The following is an 18,240-nucleotide window of genomic DNA, read 5'->3' on the forward strand; positions in this document are numbered from 1 at the left end:
AAAATAAAATAAAATAAAATAAAAAATTAGGGACTTTTTTTTTTTTTAAGAAATGAGCAAAAGAAAAAAGAATTAAAAAACAAAACAAAGAAATGAGTTAGTGTGCCTTCTTTTGAAAACATTGTTTAAACCTGTATTTTAATTGAAAGACATTATTATCATCAGAAGGGGAAGGGTTAATTTTAGATAAAATTACTTTGATTGAAATCTTTAGGCTTTCTTTCTTTCTTTTTTTTTTTGTTCAGTCAGCTTTCTCAGGTTGAATGACATCTTTAGTCTTTTACATTTCAATCCCACATTTACTTACATTTTTAGGCTTTCCCACATTTGACCAAGTTACCAAGGTGTTGGCATCACAATAAGCTGCATTTTAGGTGCTAAAATATTTGTTGATGAATTGATTGATGATTGACTTGAGCAATAAGTAGGCGTAAAAGATGCTGTAGCTGCTTTGCCCATATTCCTCTGGCAGTCGCTTTTCCATGAACTCTACTTGATGCTTTCTACCTGCAGGCATAGATAACTCTCTTTCTCTAAGCACAAGGAAACCCAGAGGTGCCTAGGAGTTAATGCCTCCCAGAAACAATTGAATCTGTGACAGTTGGGAACTGGTGGATAAATACCCCAGCTCCCTCACTGCTCAGAGGGAAAAACCCTGAATCTTTTTCTTCACCATCTCACAGAATTATCCAGCACGATGGATTCCCAGTTGTCCCCAGGAGTAACTTGCTTGACCAATGCACTTTGTATTGGCTTATTTTCCTTTCTAGTCTCACTTTACCACTCCTCCACTGGTACTCTGTGGAATTGCCTAGCAAATACATTATTTGCTCTTGAATTTTGATCTGAAGCTTTGCTTCTGGGGGAGCCCAACCTAAGATGTGAGGGTAAGTCAAATATGTCTATATCTTAAGAGTTGTGGAAACATTCTTCTGTTTCTCTCTGAGAAATAGCAATGTCATTGCAAGACTTTAGCATGGACACCATAGCTCATTAGAGTGGTCACCTTGCATTTATAGGGTTTTGGGAGTGTGACAGTTATTTTTTTTCAGTTTGACTCAGTGATGGGATGTCCAGCTATTTGGTCAGACATTATTCTGAGTGTCCTCATGAGGGTGTTTTGGGATAAAATTAGCATTTGAATTGGTAGACTAAGTAAAGCAGATTGCCCTTCCTAATATAGAATGCTCATCCCATCAGTTGAAGGTCTGAATATAACCCAAAGGCTGACCCTCCCATCAGTAAGAGGGAACCCCTCCTGCCTGACTGCTTTGAGCCAGGACATCATTCTTTCATGACCTTTGGATTTGAATGTAAGTATCTGTTCTTCTTGTGTCTTATGCCTGCTGGCTTCCAGATGGGAACTTACATCATTGGTTCTTCTAGGTCTCAGGCCTTAGGACTTGGACTGGAACTACGTATCAGCTTCCTGGGTTTCCAGCTTCCTGGCTGCAGATCTTGGGACTTCTCAGTCTCCATAATAGCATGACCTAATTCCTTATAATCTCTCTCTCTCTGCCTCTCCACACACACACACTCACTTTATTAGTTTTGTTTCCTGTGGAAGTGGCTTTGGAACTGGGTAATGAGTAGAGGCTGGAAGGGTTTTGAGTTGCATGCTAACCTAACATTGCCATGAACAGAATGTTGGTAGAGATATGAACATTAAATGTCATCCTGCACTTTGGGAGGCTGAGGAGAGTGGATTACTTGAGCCCAGGAGTTCGAGACCAGCCTGGGCAATGTGGTGAAACCCCATTTCTACAAAAAACACAAAACTTAACTGGGTGTGGTGGTGCATGCCTGTGGTCCCAGCTATTTGGGAGGCTGAGGTAGGAGGATCAACTGAGCCCAGGAGGTCTGGGCTGCAGTAAGTTGTGATCACTTCATTGCACTCTAGCCTGGTAACAGAGTGAGACCTTGTCTCAAGAAAAAAACAAAAAAAACAAACAAACAAAAAAACCCCAAAAAGCAAAAAAACAAAAAACAGTTCATTCTGGTCTGCTGAGGTCTCAGACAGAAATTAGAAACATGTGATTTGAAAGTGGAATTAAGGCAGTCCTAGTTGTAAGTGAAAAAGAACTTAGCTGAACTTCCTCCTAGTGTTTTATGGAAGGTAGAATTTGTGAACAATGAAACTGGAGACAGTAGTTCTTGCTTATCTATGGTTTTGCTTTCTACATTTTAGTTACCCAAGGTCAACTGCCATCTGAAAATCTTAAATGGAAAATTTCAGAAACAGGCTGACTGCAGTGGCTCATGCCTGTAATCCTAGCACTTTGGGAGGCCGAGGCCAGTGGTTAACTGAGGTCAAGAGTTCGAGACCAGCCTGGCCAAAAAATTGAAGTCTCGTCTCTACTAAACATACAAAAATGAGCTGAGCATGGTGGCAGGCACCTGTAATCCCGACTACTCGCAAGGCTAAGGCAGGAGAATCACCTGAACTCCGGAGGCAGAGGTTGCAGGGAGCTGAGATTGCGCCATTGCATTCCAGCCTGGGCAACAGAGCAAAAACTGTGTCTCAAAAAAAAAAAAAAAAAATTTCCAGAAGTAAACAATTCATAAGTTTTACATTGAGCCCCGTTTTTCTGAGTAGCATGATAAAATCTTGCACCATCTCACTTTGTCCCGCCTGGGACATGAATCACCCCTTTGCCTAGCATGCCCGTGCTGTCTATGCTACCTACCTGCCCATCACTTAGTAGCCATCTTGGTTGTTAGATGGACTATTGTGGTATTTCAGGGTTTGTGTTCAAGTAACTTTTACTTTATTTAATAATAACCCCAAAGTTCAAGAGTAGTGATGCTGGTATATTGTTATAATTTTTCTATTTTAATATTATTCTTCATCTCTTTACGTACCTAATTTATAAGTTAGACTTTATCATAGATATGTATGTATATGAAAAAACATAGTTCCATCCTGGCTAATACGGTGAAACCCTGTCTCTACTTAAAAATACAAAAAACTAGCCGGGCGACGAGGCGGGCGCCTGTAGTCCCAGCTACTCGGGAGGCTGAGGCAGGAGAATGTCGTAAACCCGGGAGGCGGAGCTTGCAGTGAGCTGAGATACGGCCACTGCACTCCAGCCTGGGCGACAGAGCGAGACTCCGTCTCAAAAAAAAAAAAAGAAAAAAAAGAAAAAACATAGTATATATAGAGTTCAGTACTATCTGTGGTTTCAGGCATACACTGGGCATCTTGGAAGGTACTGCCCACAGGTAAGAGGGAATTGCTATATTTAGCTGAAGAGATTCCGAAGCAAAGTGTTGAAGGAGTGGCTTGGTTCCTCCTGACTGCTTATAGTAAAATGTGAAAGGAGGGAGATTAATTAAAGAAGTGAGAAGTCACGCCTATAATCCCAGCACTTTTGGAGGCTGAGGCAGGTGGATCACCTGAGGTCAGGAATTTCAGACCAGACTGGCCAACATGTTGAAACCCTGTCTCTACTAAAATACAAATATTAGCTGGGCGTGGTGGCATGCACCTGTAATCCCAGCTACTTGGGAGGCTGAGGCAGAAGAATTGTTTGACCCTGGGAGGCAGAGGTTGCGGTGAGCCAAGATTGTGCCACTGCACTCCAGCCTGGGCAATAGACTGAGACTCTGTCTCAAACAAAAAACAAAACAAAACAAAACAAACAAACAAAAAAAGTGAGAAATAACAATAGAATTCTCAGCTCCCAACTGACGGAATGAATTTCCTCTTGGCCAAGGAGACCCCAGAGAAACTGAAGCTGAGTTTCTGGCCATGATGGGATGGAGGTCAGACACACCTCATTATCCCCTTGCCCTCAACAGTTGCCATCAATCTTTCTTCTCTAAGGGCTAAACAGAAACCACCCCTTTCAAAAGACTCTACACTGATAATGTAGATAACTAGCTTATTTCCCCAGGTACAGAACAAAGATGAGATTAATCGTTTCTTCACCCCTCCCTGAGATGTCTGCTTCCTCTGTTCCTTTTATCTTCATTCATCTTATCTTATGTAAAATGTAAATTTTGGGGGTACTAACTAAAGTCTCTCAGCTATGTAATCATTTACCTCATTGCCCCCTCCTTCCTTTTAAGGAAAATGTAGAACTACTAAACCTTTTAAGAACATCTCTGAAAAATACAGCCACAGATGTGTCTGTGACTCACATCTTTCCTGGGTGCATCCTTCAGCTGGCTCCATAAACCTCGACTGATTGAGACACCTGCCTCTGTCACTCGTTTTGGTTGTCAGAAAAAAACAATTAAGCAAAAAGGAAGCAGAACTTGAAGATTTTGCAAAATTTCAGCCTTTCCCTATTGCAAAAAAAAAAAAAAATTAGAAAGCTTGTTCTGAAGAAAACACTGAGAATGTGTCTGAACAATCACGTGGTGAAGAGATCATGAGGCCAGGAATGGCGGCTCATGCCTGTAATCCCAGCACTTTGGGAGGCTGAGGTGAGGGGATCACTTTAGCCCAGGAGTTTGAGACCAGCCTGGGCAACATAGTGAGACCCTGTCCCTGTAAAAAATAAAAATAAAAATTTGAACAATAGAGATCATGAGTACATCTCATGCACTTCATCAGCTATCTTGGCAGAATCCAGGAATGGGATTATACAAGTGAAGACACTGCCAGTTTGAACTAAAGTGGGTAGGGAAAGCAGGACAGAACGAAGGATAACTCTCAACCTTCTTGGAATCTACAGGACCGAACCATAGAGCCATCAGCTACGAATGTGTGCTAAGAATGAAGCAGAAGGTGATTAAAGAATCATCAGGGGTGCCACTGCCACCATAGGCCCCAGAACCAAGGTGTTTTCTCCTCTGTTTCCAAGGGCAGGGCTTTGTCTCCGGTTTCAGCCAGGACAATCCCATCCAGTGCCTCAGGGGTGGACTGCTCTCTGAAGAAAGCTGTGTGAACAAGGAAGCTTGAAAGAGCTGTGGAGGTGATGCTGCCACCTCAGTGGGCCTTTAGGGCAGAGCATCAAACCAAAGAAGCTTATTCTCAAGTCTTGAGATCTAATGGAATTTGCCTTGCTAGGTTTTGTACTTGCTTGAAACCCGACACTCCTTTCTTATTTCTTTCTTATTGTTCTTTCTTATTATTCTCCTTCCTTATTTCTCCCTTTTGGTATAGCAATGTCTATCCTATGGCTGTACCCCCATTGTGTTTTGGAAGCACATAACTTGTGTGCGTTCACAGATGTACAGATAGAGAGCAGTTTGCCTCAGGATAAATCATGCCTTGGTTCTCACTCATACCTGATTTAAATGATATTTAGATGAGACTTTAGACGAGTCGATGGTGTTATGAGTTAAGACTTTGGAGGCTGTTGGAGTGCAGGAAACGTATTTTGCGTGCAAGAAGGACATACATTTTGGGGGTGCCACGCGTGCAATGCTATAGACAGCTGTGTCTCTCCAAAATTCATATGTTAAAGCTCTAACCCCCAATGTGACCGTAGTTGGAGATAAGACCATTAGCAGGAAATTAAAGCTAAATAAGGTCATAAGCATTGGACCTCATTTGATAAGACTGTGGCTTTTTAAGAAGAGGAAGAGCTGCCTCTCCCTCTTTCTCTTCCTCTCCTCCCCTCCTTCCTGCCTTTTCCCTTCCCTCCACTGTGTGAAGACACAGCAAAAAGGTCATCTATAAGCCAGGAAGAGAGCTCTCACCAGGAACTGAATTGGCTGGTACCCTGATCTTGGGCTTCTCAGTCTCTAGAACTTTTAGAAATAGGTTTCTGTTGTTTAATCCATCTAGTCTGTGGTATTTTCTTTTGACAGGCTGAGCTAAGACAGGGAGGATGGTGGAACATCTGATGATGGCAGTGCCGTCAAACCCATCTTGTCCCAAACATCCCTTGAAGGTCCCAGAACCATTCCAGAGTGGGATGTCCTGTCTTAGCATCCAAAGTATCAGTAGGTGTTACCCCAACCCAATCCCCAGAAACTGGAAACATTCCATTTGGTGCCGTCCTGAAGTGTCTGTAACAAAATCCCACACACTTGAGTCTTTTCATCGGTTTTATTAGCATCAATATATACAAAGTGGAAAATGACTTAATTTCATTATTTTAGCTTAGAAAGTTTGTTTTGCTTTTTATTCTGTTTGGCGATAAAATGGAAATGAAGATTTCCCAGGAGAAAGCCTACCTTTGGGGGTGCTGAACAACTCAAATAATATCTGACCTCAAATGACCCATCATGCCTAGTCAAGGACATAGGAAGGTCATGCCCTTTGGATTCACTCAAAGGGCATTTTTGCCTGAGGCCCATGCCTCAGCCTAAAGCTACCCACATATTTGCCAAATCCCTACTTCTTACACAACCTTCCTGATTATGCAGATGCTTTGCTGCCTTCTGGGCTGTTTGGCAGTTTTCAAAGCTATCAGCCTGAGGTTCTATAGGCTCTCCAAGGGGTGCGCTTCAAAAGATCATAGTTAAAGCACATCTATGAAACTAACTAAGAATGGCCATCAGGTAGCGATCAGAATACTTATGTTAGCTAAATAATTCTTAAAAAAAAAAAAAAAGCAAAAAGCTGAGCTTCAAGCTAAAGAGGGTCGAGTGTGTGCATTTTTAAAGCACAGGGTGGTAGCTGACAGATACAGCTTATATGAATTAGCATGTAATACACGCCATCACATGCATTCTCTGAAGCTCACAATCTCTGTAAACGTATTTCCCCACTGTTTTAAAAACAAAGAGTGGCTTGTAGGAAGGCTCAGTCCATTCTCGAGTTTCTCAAGAGTGTATCCTATTCAAAATATTTAATCCCAATGGGTTTTAATATTGATCTTATAAAACAGACGTATATGAACTGTAATGAGATGCCTTGCACATTTTGGCACTATTGTTTTTTTGCCTTTACATATTACAAATACACATTCAGATATTTTAAAAAGAAAAATAGACACCAACCTGTCTTTTCAATCACACTGTACATCGTTGAACTCGTATGATCCGTCTCTAGGCTAAAACAAACTTTTAAAACATGGTTACAGGTGCGGTACTACTAAGACAGAACTGAGACACTGGTCTCCTGAAAAAAACAACAATGACAGCAACAACAACAAAAAAACAAAAAACCCAATGCCTTTTCTATCTTTCCAATAGCGAATAAGAACACCTGGGGTGTGGCCTGGCTAGTTTTGGGGATAGGGTTAGAATAAAGATTTATATTTTGTCAGTCTTTATAAAAGGCAAATGTTTAGTTTTCACATAACCATAATATGTTCTAAAATCAAATATTATTAACAGAGTTCTTCATTCCAGGTGATCCAGGTTTAGGGTTAGACTAAGCATCAAATAAAATGGATTGGGTTCTGCCTTTTAAGGAAAGATTACATTATTTTTGTTGTTATCTTTCTCCAAACATGACATTGTTCACTAATGGCCTGCAACACTTCTCTGGTTCTTGCATTAAATGGGGCTTTGGGTCCTGGAAAACAGCCTTTAGCTATTTCTTGCCGTGGACCACACAAGCATGCCTTCAGGAGTATATATGCAAGATTCTTTTCTGGCAGAAGGAAAATATTCTGGTCTTAGACCCCAAGATTGAGGTCTGAGTTCCTGCTGGCAAGGAGAGTACCTGTGTGCATAAAACCAACTTTCACTATCTTGCTTAAGATGTTTTGAATGTAACCACCAACACATAGACTCCCCACCATTCTCCCTACGGCTAGAAAGATCTTTTCTTGTTTGAAAACCAGCAGACTTGAAACAATTCCAGAGAGAATGGGAGGCACCAAAGAGAGTTCCAAATGCCACTGAGCCCGTGTGCCTGTCCAAGCCATTGACTGTCACCGGTCCCAGGAAAGTGAGTCTGCTTTACACATAGTATTTCTTCCATGCACCCGCACCCTCCACCTTCTCTTTATTCCTGTATTTAGAAAAGAATTTTTCAAAGAGTCACACATGCACCAGCCTCACTGGGTTGGGGGAAAACAGACCCTGATAAAATAGGAGGAATGCCCATGTGATTAGATGTGGGGCTATGGAATCCTTTCTGGATGACATTCCTCTCTCTGTCTTCATTGACGTTCACGTCAGATGATACGGGATTCCACTGGACGGTTTGCTGTGATTTAAAATCCCCTGCCCCTGTTCTCTGCAGCTCCTCAGTCAGCATTCACACCACCCCCCAACATTCAGACAGCTTCAGAGAATAGAAAAATAGATTCTTCTCACAGGACCTCCCGCCCCCTGAAATACTTGATGGCAAGTATATTCGAAGATGACACCTTGTAGAGAATCAGTGCACTTGAGTCTCCTCTGTTTTGAGAGCTGAGAGATATTCCAGAACCCCAGGAGAAAACAGAGCTCACCCCTGGATTTCCAAACATAGCACCTCCTTTTTCCCATCACAAATCCTTGTCACTGTATGAGTGGGGCCGCCGGTGCCTTCTAAGCCTGTGTGTTTATTACCACAGCTTGAGAGTGGCTTGCTGAACATGGTGATCGATTCTGGTACTTGTAGCATAAATTACGTGCTCTTTCATCGTTGAAAGAGTGTCAAAGAACAGAACATTTTATTAACCCACTTCCCTTACCCAATGATCCCCCTCACCCAATTCTTCATTGGAACTCTCAAACCTCTCATTTTTTCTCTGAAAATTCCCTTTGGTCATTTATCACCTTTTAGAAAGAAAACGTTTTCTTGTTTTGTCACTGTCCAACAAGGCCAGAGTGGTAAAAGACAAGGTTTATCTAACACCTTTGCTACCTTCAGAAGAACCGTGAGAAGGAGGGGATGTGGTAAAACCTTTCAGAAGTTGGTAGAATGGGAAGAGAGGACACAGAATTTGTTTTGGAGCACAGTTCCCCAAATGGGTTTAAGTACCCATGCTAAATTCCAACCCAAACTAAGCCAACAAGAAATACCCTTTTCCAACCTAATCTTGGGACTTAGATTTGTACTGAAAACACCATGGGCATGGTTCCCAAAGATGCATGCAATTCGATGCAGCCTTAGCATGGCATTGCTGATGGGAGAAACTCCATCTGTTGTTTTGTGTTTTTGCTGCTGCGATTTGCCACTTTGCAAGTCTTCCACCTGCCTTCAGAATTGAGGCTGTAACATGAATTTTGCTGAGGCCGCAAAACATCCAAACCCACACCTATTTCACTTTTAAATATAATAAATACAGGGAAGAAAACAGTAAACCTTCAATAAAGAGTCTAAAGAAAAGACAGTCGACATTCTGGGGTTTCAATCAAATGCCACATGATCTCTGGATGAACGTCTCGAGGAGATTGTGGCTGAGGTTCACAAGTCCCCTTCTCAAGTGTAGCTCTCTTTAGATAGAAACCTCATACTCTCTGGTTTCCTGCAAGAGAGAGAAGCACAGATTTGTCAAACCCTTGTGTGGTAGAGTGATATACATAGGGGGATGCAGTTCTTGGCACCTCCGTATGTCCATGCCCTTCGTCGTGACTTTGCAGTGCCCTCTCACTCTGACCCTGACTTGCTTTTGCCAATGGGTTATAAGGAAATGGGGTACAACAGCTGCTTGAAACATACTTGTATGTTTCTGCTCACATCCTGCCCATCTGTCATCACCATAAGCTAGGCTTTAGTTGCTGCAGGAAAATGAAAGACACACAAAGCAGAGCTGAGTCACCCAGCCATCAACCAGACAATGTCAGGATTACCACCCAGCTAAAACACTGACCCACAGACTGATGAGCAAATGAATGCTTGTGGCATTAAGCCATTGAGTTCGGAGATGTTTGTTACTCAGCATTACTATAGCTCTAGGTCACTGATACACTCTACTAATGAGTATTCATAATGTCTAGTCTCTAAAATTCTTTATTTCAGTCTGACCTTTTCCCATGATTTCAAAGCAAGCTACATAGAATGCAAAACAACATATGCCCTGATCTACCATTGCCATATGAAATGACTACAACATGTGGGTAGTTGGATTTCTTCAGTATTTATGGAGTGTGAGTAATGTATTCCAAGCCCCAGGAACAAGGAGCAAGGAGATAGAAGAAGTCACAGGCTCAGCCCTGGAAGTTGTCACTGTTACATACTTTAACAGAAGTCTCCAGCTCACATTCAGCCAACACAGATATGCAATCGCATCTATGCTTCATGGTACATGGGGTGTGGTGGGCAGGCCTCAAGGTGGTCTCCATGATCCCCACCTCCTGGGGCTCATGCCTTTGTGTGGTCCTCTTCTTTTAAGGGTGGGTAGAGACTTGATTCTAACTAGGAGAATACACAGGTGGTAGGATGTCACTTCCATGTTTGCATGACACAAGCTTGTGACTTCTATCTTGCAAGATGACTCTCTCTTGCTGACTTTGAAGAAGCCAGCTGCTATGTCATGAGATGCTCTATGGAGAGGCCCAAATGGAAGAAACTGAGGGTGGCCCCTAGAAGACAGCTCAAAGAAATTGAGGCCCTCATTCTAACAACCTGCAAGGAACTGAATGCTGCCAACAACCATGTGAGTTTAGAAGTGGATCCTTCCCTGGTTGAGCCTCAGATGAGACTGCAGCCCAGTTGCTGCCTTGTTTGTAGCCTGTGAGTCATAAAGCAGGTGGTCCAGCTAAGCTGTGCCTGGCTTCCTGACTTATAGAAACTATGAGATAATAAATGTGTGTTGTTAATTTAGGCCCCTAAGTTTGCAGTAATATTGTTACACATCAATAGATAACTAACACAGGAGATCAGAGGAAGTGGAGGTGAAGGAAGGTTAGTGGGACAAGAAACAAGTCAGGTTTATTCCCCCCAAACACTGGGAGATAGCTGCACATCGTTATACAGTGAATTTGAAGGATGATGATTTTGCAAACTCATAACCAGCCTTTTGCTTCCTCGCATATGCCCTGGACCTTTGCACATGCTCTCCCATCTGTCTGACATCCTCTTCAGCCCACTGTCCAAGCCCTAACCACTTCCCATGTCTCAGCTTTACTCTCACTTTCTCAATAATGCCTTGCCCAACTCCAAGTGTCCCCATTATACATTCTCCTAGCAACCCTGTTCAATTTTTTTCATAGTCCTTAAAAAGTATTATTTGTTGTAATCAAAATATTCATGGGCACATTGGATTGTCGGAGGTTCAAGGGAGGCAAGATAGCATGGCAATTAGGAGTGTCAGGTTGAATTTGCATCCTGGCTTCAGGCTGTGCATCCTGGCTGTGCGCCACCTTGGCTAAATTATTCTTTCCTCTCTCTGGACCTCAATGTCCTCATCAATCAATTAGAGATAACTGTGGAACGTATTGCAGAGAGCTGCAAGGATTCAAGGAGATTATGCATTTAAAGTGCTCAGCACATGACATGTATTATTATTGATAATAGTAATTCACAAGACGGTAAGCTCATTAATGGTGGAATCTGTGTCTGTTTGGGTTCATGACTATGTTCCTAGCACCTAACACAGGGTCTGACACTCAAATGTGTAGGGATGTTTCACATGCCATTGAACAAAGGGTGGAGCCCAGTGGGATGTGTGGGAATACTGCACGTTGCCACCAGACCACCGGTGGTCTGCTGTCTGTGGGTCTTGAGTGCAGCCTCTTTTTTCTGTGGGTGTTCTGCTGACAGTAATCAGCCTCTTGGGCTCGTCCTCAGCACCAATCACTTGTAAAGAGAGCTGGGTTCTCCCAGCAGTTATCTCTTTAGGGCTCTTCGTGGGGATAAGACAGGACCACTGGCTGTGCGCAATAGGAAATGAAATGTTTTGTCTTATTGTTGGTGAATTCAGAGCAAAGAGGGAGGGAACTGGAAAGAGACGAGAGAGATCAACTCACCCCTGTCTCATAAATGGGGTTGTCAAACTCGGTTTCCACGGTGATCTGGCTGTAGGGGTGGGAGTACATCAGAGGCAGGCGGAGATTGGAATAGTAGCGACATCTAGGGGAGAGAAAGGAGACAGAAGTTACTTCTCCCCAGCTAGGAGACACATTACAATATTGAACGGGAACAGTTGGTGCCACTTCCTGAGCAGCGGCACCTCTGTGAATGACAACGAGGATGTGTGCAAACAGCCTTTCGCAGGCGAGAATCCTACTGAGGTGAAAGCAGAAATCATAACTGCTCTCAAATTGCAACCCAGGCAGTGAGAACCAAAGCCTTGTGACCCCCTCTTACTAGGGAGGGGGCGGAGCTTGATTTGTTTTCTCCTGGAAGGTCACTCAAGTCCCTCTTGAATGCAAAAGGAAACAAGAACAAGGATGAGCATTTATTGAGCACCTACTGTATGCCATATTGCCCTAGATCAGCCTTCCTTGACCACCTATTTATTTATTTGTTTTGAGACAGGGTCTTGCTCTGTCATCCAGGTTGTAGTGCAGTGGTGTCATGTCGGCTCACTGCAACCTCTGCCTCCTGGGCTCAAGTGGTTCTTCTACCTGCATGCACCACCACATTTGGCTAATTTTTTGTTTTTTGTTTTTTTTTTAAGAGACGAGATCTCACTATATTGCCCATTGCCCAGGCTGGTCTCAAACTCCTGGGCCCAAGCAATCCTCCAGCCTTGGCCTCCCAAAGTGCTGGGATGATGGGGATAAACCACCATGCCTGGCCCATGACCACCTATTTAAAGGTGATTTCTCTGTTACTCACCACACCTAACCATTTCCTTCATTGTGTTTACCTTAGTGTGTTATAATTTATTTGTGTACTTACTCTACCCTGTCCCCAGTAGACTGTGGGCTCCATAAGGGCAGGGACGATTTATGTTAGGCATGTTCCTGCCTCAGAACCTTTGCACATGCTGTTTCCCTGCATGAAACCCTCCTCTTTCACGTATCTGCATAGGTTTCTTTTGTTTTTGAAATGGAGTCTTGCTCTGTTGCCGAGGCTGGAGTGCAGTATCACGATCTCGGCTCACTGCAATCTCCTCCTCCGAGGTTCAAGTGATTCTTCTCCCTCAGCCTCCCAAGTAGCTGGGATTACAGGCACCCACCACCATGCCCAGGCGAATTGTATGTTTTATATTTTTAGTAGAGATGGGGTTCCACCATGTTGGCCAGGCTGGTCTCGAACTCCTGACCTCAAGTGATTCACCTGCCTTGGCCTCCCAAAGTCCTGGGATTACAGTTGTGAGCCATCATGCCTGGCCTGCATAGGTTTCTCATGATCACTTTCAAGTCCTTGCTCAAATGTCATTTCTCAGTGGGGCCTCCTCTAGCTACGTTATTTAAAAGTCAACCACCACTTCTATTCCAGAATTCTTGCCCCCTCCCAGCCTTCTCTTCCTGCACTTATCAGTTTTTAACACACATATTTTCTTTTTTTTTTTTTGAGACGGAGTCTCACTCTGTCACCCAGGCTGGGGTGCAGTGGCGCGATCTTGGGTCACTGCAAGCTCCGCCTCCCGGGTTTACACCATTCTCCTGCCTCAGCCTCCGGAGTAGCTGGTACTACAGGCGCCCGCCACCTCGCCGGGCTAGTTTTTTGTATTTTTTTTAGTAGAGACGGGGTTTCACCGTGTTCGCCAGGATGGTCTCGATCTCCTGACCTCGTGATCCGCCCGTCTCGGCCTCCCAAAGTGCTGGGATTACAGGCTTGAGCCACCGCGCCCGGCTAACACACATATTTTCTTACATACTTTGCTTATTGTCTATCTTTCCTTGTTAGAACTTGAACCCCAGGAGAGCAAATATTTCCTTCTATTTTTTTTTTTTTTTCCACAAATGATGTTTCTAGTACCCAGAAAACTGCCTGGCACCTAGTAGGTGCTCAACAACAGTGAATGTGAATGAATGAGTGGCTATTCTGGGACGTGGTTTAGTATCTTCCTTCTGCATCCAATGCAAGTTTCTATGACCCCTCAACCCCTGGGACAGTGTCTGATATACAACAGATTGCCAATACATATTTGTTGAATAAATGAGTGAATGCATGAGTGAGTGATGGAAGGAAAGAATCAACATGTCTGGCAATATGTCATATCTACGTCCTCCACTAAACCATAACCTCCTTGAGGGCAGGAATAGTATTTGTCTTACTTGCTTGGAGGCTTCATAATTGCCCAGTGTAAATATTTATCCCACAGAATTGGGCTGAATCTGGGCATCTCTGCGATCACACAAATGCCACTATGCCCGACCTACAGGTGGAGACCTTGAGGCTCAGAGAGGTGAACCGCCCAGTCCCTCTGAGAGCTGGTGGCTGAGTGCTTGGCAGTCGTCTCCCCCATCAGCTCCCTACCTTGTGATGTAAATGTAGGCTCCTCCCAGCAGTAAGGAGATGATGAGGACCGGGATGAAGATAGCCAGGGCCATGTTCCCCCCTTCCAGCGACGTCTCTGCTGCCGCTTCTGCTACTGAACACAGGAGCCAGTGAGGTCCTCATTTCCCAGGTATCTGACTCCCAGTGAGTGCCCACCTGCCCAGTTCTCCACCCTTTGGAGACGGCTTTCCAAGGTCTAAGGCTCTGTGAGGGCCTTAGACCTTGGAGGGCCATCTATAAAGACTAGAGGAAATGGTGCTGGTCCTTTGCAAGGGGTCCCAGACTCATCCTTGGGTGGGTTGGCCATAAGAGCTACAGAAAATTACACTGTTTGAAACCCGATCGTACCATTCCCATTTTTTGGGGGCTACAGTTAAAATCTGGTTAAAGTCCAATTCACAGGAAGACTAGGAGAAAATCCCAAATTCAGTAACCAGGAAAGCAGATTTGCTGGACATTCCATGGAGTGGAGAAGAGAAACAGGAATGGGTCTGGACCCCAGATGCAGGAGTGGTGGGCGAATATGGGTTTGTGTGTGTCGTTGAGTTGAACAGTGCTGGTGGTTTCTAAGGGATTCTCCGACCTGGTGCTCACCTGTGGAGCGGGGAGCTTGTTGCATGCAGACTGGCGGGCCCCTCCTAGACCTTTTGAGTCCCACTCTCCAGTCCAGGAGTGGGCTCTGAGCATTGGGGACAGCTCTCCGTCCTGCATACCCCAAAGACACCCCAACTCTGAAGGCCCGGTTTTGATTCCCAGAGGCTACCCTTGCACATTCCCTGGCTGCTCTCTCAGCCTCCCATTATTTGTGGCAATTGCAAGAACTATAACAGCTGCTGCAGGGGCCTGGGGCAGAGGGCTGCTTTCCCAGCATAGCTTGAAGGCGGATCCTCCATCCCTTCTAGAAACTTGGCCTCCAGGTTTCCTCTGCCATTCTCCACGGTCACATCTAATAGAGCTTGGCTGTACACCAATCTATAACCCATTAACCACCACTTTATGGGGTCTGAAAAATCAATCCTAATACCCACAATAAATGCACGAGCACAAAACGGTACGATGGCTCTCATAAGCTCCGAGCAACCCCAGCCCTTTGAGACGTTCTCATGGTTCATTGGTCGGCAAAAGGCAGAAAAAGGATACTCTGAATGGAGACTAACACGAAGTGCCCTCTATTTTCCAAGTGGAGTGTCTAATTCATGCTCCTTCACTTATATTTGAGCACTGGTTCCACCCGCTTGGATTCAAGTGTTGTCTGTTACAAGGAACAGCCACTAGTGAAATGTAATTTACATAGCCCCAGATTCTAAGTGAACTCATTGTTGTCAGAAAGCTAAAGATGGCTCCAGGAATAATCAAAACTGCTTGATTGGGTAAAAACACTTTTTTTTTTTTTTAAAGAAACAATATATTACAGTATATATTTTAAAAAATATATACTATAATATACTGTATTTGTATTTACATGTATATACAGTAATATATTACAGTATATATTTTGCATCGCAGCCCCGGTGAGTGGTTTTGTACCGAATTCAATAGCGGTGACATAGAACGCTGGACATTTTACACACGGGAGGGGTTGGCAAGGGAAGGAACCACAAAATGAAAACAAAACTGAAATAAAATCCTGGATAGATTTTAACATCTGCTCCTCATGAATAAGTCTCAGTTGGGAATTTCTAATAAAAGGAGAGCTGAAGTAAGGAGACATGGGAGAAGGGGTGGGTATGTTGAGGGGAAAAAAGACTCAGGGAAAAATGGACCATTGAATGCTTCCAGGGCAAACTCTTCTCTCTGGAAACCAGGGGAGGACTCTCAGCACGGAAGGTGACACGTCACCGGATTTAGTTCCCTTTCATGGCATCATGAAAAGTTTCACAATAGGGTTATGCCTTTCTCAGGCTTATGGGCTCTGAGCTTTCCTTATCTCATTGCTGTTACCACGTAAAGAACATCTGTCAAATCCCTTTCAGGTTACTCGTAGGATCCTGACTTGCAAATCCCATAATTATTTTCCCTTACAATATTATTTTAAAATTATCTTTGGCAGTGTGAAGGTAGAAGTTATTTATTTTTTTTAAGTGTCTAAATAAAGATATTCAAAGACCTGCCCTTGTTTTGTGTGCTATTAGTTTGATTTATTAAACTTTTTTTTTTTCATTCTGGAACTCACCTTCTAAAGCATGTTCAAAACTGTCTTGATTAACTGAAAGAGAAATCAGGAAGCATTGGTCAATGTAAAGTGAATTCACTTCATTTGCATGAAATGAGGCCAAAAAATTAGATGCAGAAGCCCATGCCATGCTTTAGTGAAGTTAGTGTTATGTTTTGACTTGTCTTGGGCTACTATAATCAGTGAACGTGCCTGGGGACTCTTCACTTCCTAAGTTCCCAAGAGAAGATGAGATAGATAAGACCCAACGTCAACAACAGTGACAGTGAATAATTACTGAACACTCACCGCGTGTCCAAAACTGTGCCAAGAACTCTATATACATTTGCTCATTTAACCCTCACGACAATCTTGTTAGGTCAACGCTATTGTCATCCCCATTTTACAGATGAGCAAACAGAGGTTCAGAGAAGTGAAGCGACTTCTCTGACATCACACAGCTTCTCAATGATGGAGGCAGGATTTCCATCTGGGCTGCTCAAGCGCTCTGGTTTCTGCTGTCAATCATGTGGTTAGGGTCTTTTCATCATTTTCACGTGGGGCAAAGCAGGAATGGATTGCGAGGCCCAAGACCTTTATACAAAATCCAGCCAGAGATGGAACTGTTTTCCTGTTTGGAAGACTATCTATGTACACCTCTCTAATTTCATTTTTATTCCTTTTTATTTGATGAGGCTTTGTATCCCATGTGAAAGTATTTTTTTTTTTTTTTTTTTTGAGACGGAATCTCGCTCTGTCGCCCAGGCTGGAGTGCAGTGGCGCATGGTCTCTGCTGACTGCAGAAACTATTTTTAATCATTTATATTTTCTGTAAAACTTCTCTGGAGATTCAAGATGATGGGGACTGGCACCCCATCTTTGTCATCAGTCATCGTGGTAGCTGAGCACAAAAAAAATACCAACAAGGATGGATGTTTATTACAGGAATGCAAAACCCCAGCATGAAGGACTTTGACGAAAAAATTGCAGCATTAGGGGATAGGAGAGAGTGGCCACCAAAGGCTCAGCTATACTCATGTCTCCAATCCCAAGACATCCTAATCCATGCCTTGGTTAAAGTCACTCTCTGGTTTACGTCATCATCACACCATGACAACAAAACCAGCTGAAAAGCTAGCTGGCTAACTAAGTGCACACATCTCTGCAGCTTTGGCATCAAGAAAATGGAAAGATTGAAGCAGATGGTCCCGCCCCAAGACGTGAGTTGCACCGTGGTTGAGTGGGAGTGCGTGAATGTCCATGGAATCCTAGAACTGGGAGGAGGCATTGAATCTTGTGTCCCTTGGAACCCTGTGCTCATGAACCGCAGGGGGCATGTTAAATGCAGATTCCTGGGCCATTCCTGGGACTTGCCAGGGCAGTATTCTCAGGGGTGGACCTCTGCAGGTCTCACCAATGCCCCAGCAGTTCTGATGCATCCAGTGGGCTCACTGGCTCCTCTTTAGAAACTCTGATCTGGGCTCCCCCAGTTAGTTCACAAAAAGGGAAACCAAGGTCAGAGAGGGAGGGGGAGCTCACTCAAGGTCACACAGGTGGTCCACAGCAGAACCGGGCTGGAGCCTGGGGGGGCCACGTCCCAGTCAGGTGGCCTCCCATTGGCATTGAGCTGCTTCCCCTCCTGCAGACCACAATGTATGCATCCCAGTTTCTTTTTCTGAAGAGGAAGTGATTTATCATTTCCTTACAGAGTTGGTGGTGGGACGGATCTCAGGAGTGGAAATGGGGAGGGAAGAAAGGTGCAGGGGTCTCCCCAGAGCCTTTTCTGCTAGCAATTCCATCACAGTTGTGGGAGAAAGCAGTGAGCTGGTGCACCTTGTGGGGCTTCTAGGGATACTAGCCCATAGAAAAGAGAGGTTTCAGGGATCACCTGCAAAATGGAGCCTCTTTTATC

General features: G+C 43.9%; 1 protein-coding gene across 5 annotated transcripts in view; it reads right to left on the bottom strand.

Moving 5' to 3' along the window:
- Nucleotides 1-5,992: 5,992 nt before the first annotated feature.
- The window catches only part of SEZ6L (seizure related 6 homolog like), a 92,779-nt gene continuing 80,531 nt past the window's right edge, over nucleotides 5,993-18,240 (bottom strand). The window contains exons 13-16 of one of the 5 annotated variants that reach the window (XM_017853103.1): nucleotides 16,350-16,382; nucleotides 14,156-14,267; nucleotides 11,752-11,854; nucleotides 5,993-9,308 (exon numbers count right to left, since the gene is read on the bottom strand). In XM_017853103.1, coding sequence (XP_017708592.1) covers nucleotides 9,279-9,308; nucleotides 11,752-11,854; nucleotides 14,156-14,267; nucleotides 16,350-16,382 — 278 coding nt within the window. In that variant the 3' untranslated portion in view covers nucleotides 5,993-9,278. Of the gene's footprint in view, nucleotides 9,309-11,751; nucleotides 11,855-14,155; nucleotides 14,271-16,349; nucleotides 16,383-18,240 lie in introns of all 5 variants that reach the window. The other 4 variants (XM_017853121.1, XM_017853109.1, XM_017853129.1 and 1 more) reach the window with 4 other exon arrangements.

This window comes from Rhinopithecus bieti, unplaced genomic scaffold (assembly GCF_001698545.2).
Source record: "Rhinopithecus bieti isolate Rb0 unplaced genomic scaffold, ASM169854v2 scaffold_2314, whole genome shotgun sequence".
NCBI classification, from domain to species: Eukaryota; Metazoa; Chordata; class Mammalia; order Primates; family Cercopithecidae; genus Rhinopithecus; species Rhinopithecus bieti.